This window comes from Lissotriton vulgaris, chromosome 7, assembly GCF_964263255.1.
Source record: "Lissotriton vulgaris chromosome 7, aLisVul1.2, whole genome shotgun sequence".
In the NCBI taxonomy this organism is placed as follows: Eukaryota; Metazoa; Chordata; class Amphibia; order Caudata; family Salamandridae; genus Lissotriton; species Lissotriton vulgaris.
The window spans coordinates 632545797-632558031 of NC_141695.1; the positions used below are offsets into that span (position 1 = coordinate 632545797).

The 12235-nt window shown below is 45.5% G+C and overlaps 1 protein-coding gene across 1 annotated transcript in view; it reads left to right on the forward strand.

The window, feature by feature from the left end:
- The window catches only part of ACSF2 (acyl-CoA synthetase family member 2), a 652634-nt gene that overhangs the window by 305205 nt on the left and 335194 nt on the right, over nucleotides 1–12235 (forward strand). The window contains exon 6 of the mRNA XM_086930824.1: nucleotides 11213–11375. Coding sequence (XP_086786950.1) covers nucleotides 11213–11375 — 163 coding nt within the window. The remainder of the gene's footprint in view (nucleotides 1–11212; nucleotides 11376–12235) is intronic.

Here is a 12235-nt window from a genome sequence, read left to right on the forward strand (position 1 = left end):
AGGAAATGACTCTGTAGACGGGGTGGAAATTGATCCTGATTGACTTCTTGACATCAAGGGAAAGGCAAAGAGGTTTTGGGGCAGTTTGCCCTCTTCTTTCTGACCCCAGTGTTGACACCTCCCTGTGTTCACAACATAGACATGGGAGAAAACTTTTATGTGAACTGCAAGCTATCTAGGATGCGAGACTGGGGCCTGGAATATTTTAAGGCAAAGGTTGCCAAAATGCTGATCCTGGAAGTGGGCGAGCGCTGCCATCGTCCGTTGGTCAGACCAGTGATTTTTCCAAAGCAGGGTGAACAAGTCTCCACTTTTGCATGGATTATAGGGCTCTTATTGCGGTAAACAAGATGGACACACACCTGAGTTGGTGGACAGGCTGCGTGCTGCTAAGCACTTGGGCACCTTTGAGATGACCAGTGGCTACTGGCAGATCATATTTGTGCCTAATCCCAAGGAGAAGACTGCCAGAAGGCTCGTATTAAAATAAGGTGTTGCCTTTGAGTCTGATGAATGCTCCTATAATCTTTCTGCACCTAGTCAAGTATGTGTCGTCAGGGCTGAAAGAGTTCGGCATGGCTATCTGGCTGTGGAGGACCTTCTGAAGCAGTTATTTCTGAGGCTACAGGAGACTATCAATCATCAAGGCTACCAAGTTACAAATGGGCCAGTCTTCCGAAGTTTACCTTGGATATTAGGCTATGTAGAGGAAATATTTACCCATTGGAAGACCAGGTTAATTCAGTGTTGGTTTGGGACGTCCCCACAACATAGACCCAGGTGCGACCCTTTCTGGACCTCACCAGGTACTACTGGTAAGTTGTGGTCAACTTTGGGACCAAAGTTGCTTCACTGTGAGCCCTGACTTCCATGCAACACTGTGGAATGTCAGAAGACCTGCAAAGACCCAGAGGCAAGACTACGCAGTGCCCCTGTTTTGAAGGCACATGATTATATATATTTCTTTGCTGTACAGACTGACGCCTCATACAAGAGAACTGGAGCCATTCTCACTAAACTCAATGACCAGGGAAGAGAACATCCAGTTGAATTCACCAGTTCAAGACTACAGGACTGAACTAACATTAAGAAAGAGTGCTTTATTATAGTCTCTACTCTTAGGAGGTTCCATCCTAACGTGTTTGACACAAAGTTTGTGATCAGAACAACCCACTAGCTCTCAAGTGGTTGATGCCAGTCAAGGTTGACAACCCCAGGTTGCTAAGTTAGTCCATATCTTTACAGGGTTGGACTTCGCTGTGGAGGACAAAGCCGGCGGTGCAACATTGAAATATAAACTGACTTTCCGGTCAGTTTTTGCAAACTAACTACCAGACTGTTGCATCTGTGGATTAAGGATCTGTGTGCTTGAATCTGAGAAGGAGCTTCTGTTGTGATAGGAATGCCTCCCACATGGTTGTGCAAGAGTGCCCCCTTGTCCTGAGTTATTTAACTTTAAGTATCAATAGTATTTTTGATTTCTAGTGCCCTGCCCATGATAATCGCGCATGGTGAATTATGCCTTGTATGTGTAAAAATACTAAAGATCCAGATTGGTGTTCTTTGGTCTGGAGGGGCGCACCAAGCAGGCCTTCCTTTTCACATGTGACTACAGTCCATGTACAGTTTAGGAGTGAGAGGAAGATATGCAGGATACCTTTTTGGAATCACTGGTGCCACACAGGCCATTTTCTTATCAGCTAGCAAGAAGCTTGCAAGCCTCGGACTTCAGTGTTCTGCTAAAGTGCTGTGACCCTTTGCTAACATCCTGAGTGTATTGTATGCATGCATGGGATATCAGATGACTAGTGTTATGAATCTGTATGGCATGTGAGTGTGGTTATGACACCAGTGGGATCGAGTTTGGATTTCTCCAGGTAAAACGTGGCTAAAGATGGAGACTGGATAACCCTCGCTCAGGCAAGCAAAGAGTTTTGCTGACATTCCTGAATTTTTTGTGAAGCACTGAGCATTAAGGGGTGGAAAGATGGAGACAGGGCTCCCCATAGAGATGTAGGAGTGGCTTTACAGCAGCAACTTGCCTGATTGTGCCTTATTTGGCTCTCCCATTGGGATGTGGAGACAGTGGCACATGCAGGATGAGCCAGCCTGAAAGGGCATGACATTTGTCTTCCCCATAGGTGCTACTCCTAACGCTTGATAATAGTCAGGTGGTAGAACTTCAACCCTCATTGCGCCCTTCTATTTGTTTGCACTACCCGGAGACATCTGTCATCACTCCCTTCTGCAGACCATCACGTGATGACAGATTGTGTCTGCTCTGGAAAGGTTGATACACATACTGAGTTAACAACCTCAAATCTGTTCCAGGTCACTGACAGTGAAATCAACATCCTGTTTGGAAAAACAACTAGAAACATCCTCAGACGTCTCCAAGATCTGTCGTTGACCAAAGAGGTGCCAATCTGCAGAGAGGCCAGGTAACTCTTACAGTTCAGGACTGTTGTCATTGACAGCCAGTCTTCCTGAAATGAGGGGACATCGCGTAAAAGTCTGCAACTACTCTCTGAAGGAGAGTTGTGGGCCTTCTTTGGTAGAGAGCCTTCCTGGCATGCTGAGAGTGGAGTGCATTGGGAACACCTGCAGGAGGACGTTTACCCAAAGGAGAAACCCAGCTGCAGTCACCTGGAAGAGGTAACTGCCAGGAAGAGCAAATTGGCTGGAAAGACCTCATGGGAACCAACAAAAGTACAGTAGGAGGTCTCCTTGCATCCCCCATTTGAGTCTGGCATGCTGCACCAACTACACATTATCACCCTCAACCAAGAGCACTGCTCTGAAGATCCTAAGTGTAATTACTGCCTGTGGTCACGCAGATCAAGATGACTATTGCAGGGGCCAAGCATCGCACCGAACTCCACAAGACCGGGAGTTTGGTGGGACGCTGGTAGAACTACGGATACATTTTTAAGATACACATCACGGAGTCAGTATAATGAACCATACCGCTACGCGGCCACCGGCTACATATTCTAAGGAACATTAGAAGCGTTATCACCTGTTGAGAGTGACCGTGGATAGTATCACTGTTGCCTTACGATTCTGGTATTGATCTCACACAACATTTGTTACCTCACTTTTTGGAAACACACAGAACTCGATAGGAAAGCAGTTTGTTGGCAGGAACAGCCTACAAGTCATTCAAAAGCCCCTGACGGAGGGACACATGTCCCGAAATGCATTGGGTTATAAAAACGATTGTTTCGAATTTGATGTATTCTCAAAATTAATGTATTTAGTGGGTTTCTACGAAATTAATCAGATGTTATGATTAGAGAAACCTGATAATTGAATGTGGTTTAATATTCCATGTATAATTTCCTAATTAAAATTGAGTTAACCTTTTTATATTGTCATTGTTGATGCGTGTTAGAGTCCTAGTTGCCCACATGGAGCTAGGCCACTATCATTAGTTTCCATACATATGTTCAGCGGACATAATTCTAAAACTGCAAACATATCTGTCGAAAAATTGAATTATCAAAATATTAGAGTGCGCTTTTCACCTACTTTCATTGTTTATTCTCCTACATTTCACTTGCCACGGTTTACATGGACTGACCTTTTACCTAGATATTACACTGCATTCATAACGCAGGTTTTCCCTAGTACGAAATCTCATACATTATGCATGAGGGTTCTCGGAAGCACAGTAGGACTGCCATCTCCTGTATAAAATCTATTTACAACGTTCATGCCCAACGTCATCCTTAGGCCGACACAGTCCTACAGCAAGGTAGGACCCCTGGGGAGACCTATGAGTATATATACATCACATCTTGCTAAGATAGTTAGAGGAGATCAAGACTTCCCGGCCGACATACTGACCTGAGACGCTGAGGTTCCTGCATGCAGACACTCCAGCTCACAGTGGTCTAAAACATCTCTTGACCAGGTCGGGCTCCCACAGTCTCACTTAAGGTAATGGGATTGACTAGATCGTAGAGGAATTCTTGGCTTAAAACCTACACCCATGCTAGGTACGTTTAGGTACATCTAGATAGGGAGGCACCGTAGGAGTATGCACTTTTATTATTTGTTTTATATACTAGAATGTATTCATGATTTTAGTAAGATGGTAGAACTATACCATCCTTTTACTTTCATAGTACTGTTAATCATTATATCCTATACTGTCTAACGGTTGTTACAGCACATCTATTCCACACCAAAATAACATCTGTTCAATAAATTATTATTGAAAAGGCTCTGCTTGTTTTATTGGGTTTATCCTTCTGAGAGAAACTAAGTAAGCACGAGTGTCTGAGCGAAAAGTAGTATATTGTTTCCACGGTCCTGTGGGATTAGGGTTGTCATGGTCTGAGGTTGCCAGAAACTATTCTCTCCTTGGTAAGAGGAGATTATAGTGGCACTGTGAGCTAGATGATACAGAAAGGCTAACAAACCCAGTTGGGGTTATCAGAGCTCGTCTGACACCAATCCTACAGTGTATGTTGTCCAAACGCGCAGATCCTGTATAATTTATGTAGGAACTACAGGACAGTACAGTATGTTGGTTCTGTGTTAGTCAGTGCTAACAGGAGAAATGGGCTGGTCAAAGCTTCCTCCAGACGAGAGACCTGGCACTTGTTTTTTTACAAATTAACCACTGGATAGAGTGGAATAGAGTATTGTTGAATGGAGTGTCGTAGATTGGAGGAGCTTAGACTGGAGTGTCATAGATCAGAGCAGTGTTGAGTGTACTGGAGTGCAGGGGTGTAGAGTGGAGGGGCATAGAGTGGAGTAGAGTGGTTTAGAGTTAAGTGGCAGAGTGCCATAGAGTGAAGTAGAATGTCGTGGTGTAGAGTGTGAGAGTGGAGTAACGTAAAGTGGAGGGGCATAGAGTGAAGTGGCGTAGAGTGGTATGGTTTAGAGTGAAGTATGCATGGTGTGGTGGTGCACTGCCATTACAGACAACACGTTTTCAAATGAAATGACAATTACATTTGTACAGTTTTACTGATAAAACTATACAGCACACAACAGATAATGCAGAAAAGGCTTCACCTAGTTAGGGGTGGGTGGAATTTGCAGAATGGACTATCGCGGAGAGGCATGGAGATTGAACAAATCTCCGTGCCTCTCTGCGATATTTCCGTTTCGCAGAGCCCTCCCGCCTCCCGCCCGCCTTATTAATTATTTATAGGCTGGAAATAAAGTTAAATAAAACTTACCTTATTATTGAACTGCAAACTTCCCGATCGCGGCTTCCTCTTTGAAACTGCGCATGCGCGGGAGCCTGCGCATGCGCTTTCCTGGCAAGGAATGCGCAGGCTCACGCGCATGCGCAGTTTCAAAGAAGAAGCCGCGATCGGGAAGTTTGCAGTTCAATAATGAGGTACGTGGGGAGGAGCTACGTCAGCAAGCAAGATGGCTGCTTAAGCTCCCGGCTCCGCCGACCTCCGTAACCCGCCACGATATCCTGTACGCTATCCTGACTTTACGCCCAGTCTCTGTGTGCATGAACTGATCCACACTCCGATGGTGAAATCCGGATACTTTTATCGGCTTGTTTGACGAAGTTCCATCGAGTTGAAGTTTGCGGCCTACTCCAGCTGTGAAGCCGGGGCCTGGAGTACTTTCACAGCCGGGCTGTAGTGCAACAACATCGGCCAGGAGGATTGGGCTGGGTCCGGTCAACCGGAGTGGAGGCCTTAATTCAGCCCGAAATTGACAGCGATCGTTTCCATCGCTCAGCAACGACCGAAGGGCGAGTCAGCTTGCTGCCGGCTGCGAGTGGGGGCCCCATCCCGCGGCCCCGTTTCACAGTCTCCGGGGTTTGGTGGTTCAGGGTCTCTGACCTGCGGCCTTCACCGGGTTGACCGCGGTTGCGGACGAAGACTGGTCACCCCTCGCAAATTGCACTTTCGTGGTCCTGCCTGTCCCCCCCGAGGATGCCAGATTCACCCTGGGAGGTGATTGTGACCGATGTCGGGCATGAAACTATGAAATGAGCGGTGCACGAACCATCACTGAGGTCGATACTGGCAGAACTTTGGGCACTTCGCTCACATGTGGATACTTTGGTGAGCAAATTGGACACGCGCTTATCCGCGATGCTCCGGACGGAACCGGGCCTGGCCTTATCGTTGGAACCGGAATCTACAGCCATTCAGACCACAGCCATTTTGATTCCGTGCGAGAGCCCCGTGAGGAAACAGGCATTAGAACCATTGGATGGTCCCCTGGGAGATTGTGTTCCCGAGGATGTCATAATCTTGCTGAACCTTCCACCACCACCGGCTTTGGAGATAACATCAGGCGCGCCCAGCCCCCCCCCCCCGGAGACTTCTGTTTGTGACTCTCTATTTCCTTTGTGGTCATCTTCTCCTTTCCTGGTGACGCTGCGACTCCTGTGCAAGACACATTGGAACTGTTCAACTAAGAGGGAGAGTCTGTCTGCGTCTACAGTTCCTGTGGACTCACTGCCTGCCGGTAGTCATGGACTGCTTTCTGATGACTCTCTGCCTCTTTATTGCTTCTTCTTGGGCCTTTGGGTCTCGCTGGTAGGGGCTCGCGTTCTGGTTTGGAAGGGCCAAGGTTGAGATCGACTGGGTCGGAATGGTTGGCATGGCGTTTATACATGTTGGACTTGTAATTGTTTGCTCTGAGAGGCTGGGCGGTGTCACACGGTACCCTCTACTTTAATTTATATTGTCATTTTAAACTTGTCTTTCTAATGATAGGGGGTGGCTGTCTCGGACGGGGGGTCTAAAGGGGCCAGGAGCCCACACGGAAATGCCCTCCTCCGTTTCTTCTCCTACCTTTGGGGTTTTAGTTATTAGGGGCGACAGGCACGCTGCTAATGGGGTCAGGCTATAGCCATTTGCAGGGGTGCAGGGTGGCGGGTTGGAGGGGGGTTTTTTATTTTGCCTTTTTTATTTTCTATGGCCTTTCTTTCTTTCTTCCTTTCCCCTTTTTAAGGATCAGTATAGCTATGAATCAACTAGACTCTTATTGTGTGCTCGTATTTCGTGCTGATGCTCTTATGATATCCTGACTTTCGGGCGGGCGGGCTTTGAGTGCCGGAGCAATATGGAATGTGACTTTTGTTATCTTTCGTACAGGTCTCAATGCTCTGGTGCCACTTTTCTATTATAGTGGTTATTTCATGCAAATCCTGTTTTTACCCTGTTCCCCGCATTCTGTTTGATTGTATAGCACCTGATCCTCTCGTATAAAATATAAAGTGAAACTTCTGTCTCATCCTGTAACCCATCTGTGCATTCCTAAATACAATTCTTATCCTGAATCGCTGCCGGACCTCGGGATTGTCGGCTGATGAGCCGTTTTGTACGGTGATATTGGAGATTTTAATTTTCTTAGCGGCCGGCCCCCGCGGTTGTAGGCCCATACTTGTATTTTTACTAAATGCTACAATAAAGCTTTTCGAAAAAAAAAATGAAAAAAATAATGAGGTATGTTTTATTTAACTTTATGTCCAGCCTGTAAATATAATTAATAAGGCGGGCGGGAAGCGGGCGGGCAGCCAACTTCCGTTCCGCCCCGGATTGTTCGGAAATTTGCACTGTTTTTCCGCCTTCTTTGCGGAAGGCCGAAAGTGCAAATTATCACACATTCCATGAGTGGAACGGAAATGTCCGCCCACCCCTACACCTAGTGCATTGATTTGTTTTCATCATATTATAATGTTTGTTTCTACCACACTTCAGAACTACAAAAATAGTGCTTCATTTGTCCTTTCCTAATTCTGATATATTTTGAAATATTTGCACAGTCAATTTACAGACATTTAGAAGCCTTCCCCTTCACATCCTCTGATTGTAAGATTCATCCTCTCATTTTGAAGTCGGAAAAAGCGAAGTAAACACCAAGCTCTCTCGGAAGACCGAGCCTCTGTCTTTAAAGGTACAGCAAATGTGACAAGATAAGAACAGACTTTAAAGTCCTGTTTACAAAAAACGAGCACTTGTAGAAGCACACAGTAAACAGGGTATACTCTACGGGAGGCACAAAGACGTGCTGAACAGCCTAAAACAAAAGAGCATTGGCAAAGCCTATAGGTATTGCCTATGCAAGAGCTATTGACTTTGCCAGTGTCTTTTCACCATGTTGTACAGAAGCATGGAATGGAGTGGAGCAGAGTAGAATTAAGTGAAGGGGTACTCTGTAGAGTGGGGAAGAGTGGCACTGGGTGGAGTGGTGTGACGTAGATTAGAGTGACGTGGAATGGCATATAGTGAAGTAGAGTAGAGTGAATTATCGTAGAGTGCATTAGCATAGAGTGCAGTGGCGTAGAGTAGAGTGGTGCAGAGTAGAGACTAGTGGTGTAAAGTGCAGTGGCACAGAGTAGAGTGGTGCAAAAAAGAGTGGCAGAGAGTTCAATGGCGTAGAGTGCACTAGCATAGAGTAGAATGGCATAGAGTGAGGTGGCCTACAGTAGAGTGCAGTGGCCTAAAGGGCAGTGGCCCTTTACGCAGAACGCAGTGGAGTAGAGTGGTGCAGATTAGAGTGCAGTGGTGCAGAGTAGAGTGCAGTGGTATAGAGTTGTATAGAGTGCAGTGGTGTAGAGTAGAGTAGCGTAGAGTGCAGTGGTCTAGAGTAGAGTGGCGTGTCGTAAAATGCAGTGGTCTAGAGTAAAGTGGTGTAGAGTGCAAGGGCATAAAGTGCAGTAGTATGGACTGGTACAGAGGAAAGTGGTGTAGAGTGCAATGGCCTAGAGTAGAGTAGTGCAGCGGCATACAGTACAGTGATGCAAAGTAGAGTGCCATAGGGAGCAGTGGCATAGAGTGCAGTGACATAGAGTCCAGTGGCATAGAGTAAAATGGTGTAATAGAGTGGTGTAAAATGCAGTGGTGTAGAGTGGTGTGCAATGAGAAGAGCAGAGTGGTGTGATGTGCAGTAGCGTAGAGTGGAGTGGCATACAGTGCAGTAGAGTAGAGTGCATTGTCTTAGAGTGCAGTGGCATAGAGTTTAAGGTAGGGGTGGCAGGAAAAAAGCAACATGGAAGGGGGACGGGTAAAAGGGAATAGAAGCTATACAATTGTGGACATGGGAGACAGAACACTCTTATGGAGTGCTTGAGCACAATGAAAAAAGTAGCCCCAAAAAAGGGAGCAGTGGATGGACACAAGTACTTGGTAAATGCTCCAGAGGTGGGCCAAACACAGGAAGAGGACTTAACGCCCCAATTCCGGTACAAACAGGGATGATAAAAAATTAGAGCGACGCTGAAGCTAACATATGGTAAGCTATGGGCGGGTTGTAAGCCAACTGTATGTAAACAACATGCCTTGCAGAGACAGCCCGTGTGCTGTCTCAGCAAAACCTAATAAAGGCAGCAAATGGAGAGCAAGTAAATGTGAGTTATAAACCACAACACCAATGGTAAGCAATGGGTGGAATGCATTTACTGGGAAGCTTTCAGAATGTCCCCAAGAAGGTCTTCGCAAATCAGACTGCTGTGCAGTCTGGTAGGCTTTGACCTAAAAAGTGGGCAACAGCTTCATTGTTTATAGTTGTCACAGTGCCATGAAGTCTGGATGGGAGACATGGAAGAGGTATATTTTTCAATTTAGAGTTTAAGGTATTTTTCATCATCTCTACCAAACCATCTTTTTGCAGTACCTATAGTTGCAAGCCATAGTGTTTAAGCCTCTGCGTGTGTCTAAGTGGCTTTATGCAGACGTAACACAATATTATTGGGAGACAAGCATTGACTGTCAGTTCTTGAGTTTTCTTTCTTGTCTGGCAAATTATCAATTCTCTTAAATGAGATGGATGAGTGTGAAGATAGAATGACATCTTAAGTTGGTAAACTAGTCATTGCCTCACTCTATATCCGTATGTCCTATGAAAAGGGGGGCACTCGGCAGCACAAGCTTTAACCTTAGTAAGACATTTAAACTGTACCCTCGTAACAAAATACGTCCATTGCTTGATGTGAGTTATTAGCCACTCAATTGGCAGCAGATTCTGCATTAGCCCCTCACTGGCCAGTGATGTCGGATCACTTGCACCTTCTGCGTTAGCCCCTAGTCACTATGTACTTTAAAGGGTGGCACATGGTGCAAGTTCTTCATTAGTCGCTTTAGTAGATCATTTATTATGGAGCTCAGGGCTTCATGTACTAATATTCTAAATAAGAAATCCTAAATTGCAACAAATATCGATGTGCAATTTAGGATTTAATATTTGAAATGTATTTTAATGGATTCTGTAGAAGTGGTTGCAATTTGCACACCAACTTCCACCGAATGGGTTGGTATTTTGCAAACCAAATTTTGGTATTAATTGGTTGGTTCACAAATTGCTGAATCGTAGTGGGTCACAATTTCACTGAACTCATTAATATGCATGAGGTAGGTCACAATTTATGACCTACCATGATTAGCTAGAATCACTGGAATGGTGGCCTGCTGGAGTCAGCAGACCACCATCTCTGTGATTGCTTTTAATGAAAACAGTTTTTTAAAACACATTCCATTTTCCTAGAAGGAAAATGGGATGTGTTTAAAAAAAATTGTTTAGGAGAAAAAACTGGTCCCAGGCATTGCCCGCGCCTAAAAAATGGTTTTAGCCACATTCGCAAAGGAGAAAGAGTCCCCCTTCCCATTTGAGAATGTTAACCACCTCCTTTGATGATGTGGTAAAATGTGAATGATTTGTAACTGGATTTTGGTCGCAAAACATTAATACATAACCATAAAATCGCTTTGTACAGGCTGCCCTAACCATTTTCTTGTTTCCTCGAAGAGCAGTTTTCTCAGTTTGTAGTAGCATTTTTTGTTCTTGGTTCTCAACAATGCAATGGTTATCTCTTGTCATGTTCCTGTCAGGTTTGATCCAGTAACCTCAGAACTGTCTCTTTACTCACGCTCTTTGCATCTCTTTTACTTTTTCATTTTGCATGTAGGGTTGCACAGTCAATAGTCCTAGTATGGTTCATTTGGTTCGCTTTGAGACACTGGGTCACACAAGTATATGAGTAACTGTTGCACACTATTGGCAGGAAAAGGGCACCATTTATTTTCAAAAGAAGGAACCTATATCTTCACATGGACTATAGGGCAGAATAGAACTTTTAAGGGAAAAACTAAAGAGAATCACCATGAAGTTGGGACCTAGGATATTCGGACAGAATAACTTGTTGGACATGCGGGTTGGAGATTGTTGGGGTAACTTCCCCCAGTGGGTGGATGAGTTTGCTCAAACATACGTTTTCTTTCAGTCTTCCTGACCTGAGGACCGTTATTGTCACTGACACCAAGATGGCAGGGACGTTCCAGCTGAGTGAGGTGCTTCAGGCGGGGAGCAGGTGCCATGTGGAGCAGCTGTACAAAACGGCGCGAGAATTGGGATGTGATGATCCCATTAACATCCAGTTTACATCTGTAAGTGTTTCAACTCGGTCTCTAGAAGGCCCTCATGTTCTCAGTCCCTTATTTGTGCGTGCAACATTAACACATACATTGACACACAATTGCAGGTTATGTGCCCTGTACGTTTTTAAGGGATGTCCTTTCAGCCCGTCTGCAGCTGTAATTCTGTTTGAAATGAAATTTAGAAGATGTCCACCTCCCGCATTCACCTTTCACTTGTAGTCTGTAGCAAAAACCCTTGCTGGTGTCCCTAGCTCGTAGACTCTAACTGGGTGTTCTGACCATTACGTGAAATACTTCATTCTCATTGGGTGTTTGCAGCCACTAATCCTCACTCAGTTTGTTGAGCCCTTAATCCTTGCTAGGGTTTGTAGCAGTGAGCCCTTCCTCTTACTCTGGCTGGGTAGTTATAGGACTGAATCCTGAAAGGCTGTCCCTTTCTCTCAGCCCTCAATGGGTGATGCAAGTGCTCCATCCTTACTGGAAGTTCCTGGCACTCAGCCCTCCAACACTTGAACATGGCCTTCTGTCAGTATCCCTAACACTCACCTTTTCCTCTGTGCCTTGAGCACCATGTCCTCTCTAGGTGTCTCTAGAATGTATCCTCCCTGAGTGTGCCTACTGCTATACTCTTGTAGGGTGTCCCTAGTACAGCGCCTTCATTGGGTATGCCTAGCCCTCTGCCTTTGCTCAGTGTTGTAGCAGTCTCTCCTCCGTCCAGAGCATTAGGAGCTTGCCGAATGTATTTGCAGCTAATCCCTGGTCGCAGTGTGCCTCTGGTAGTAAGCCCCTGCTGGGATCCTTGAATAGTTGATTATTAATGAGCCATCCCAGCAATTCAATGTAGCCTGAATTTCTTAGCAGGTGTTCCT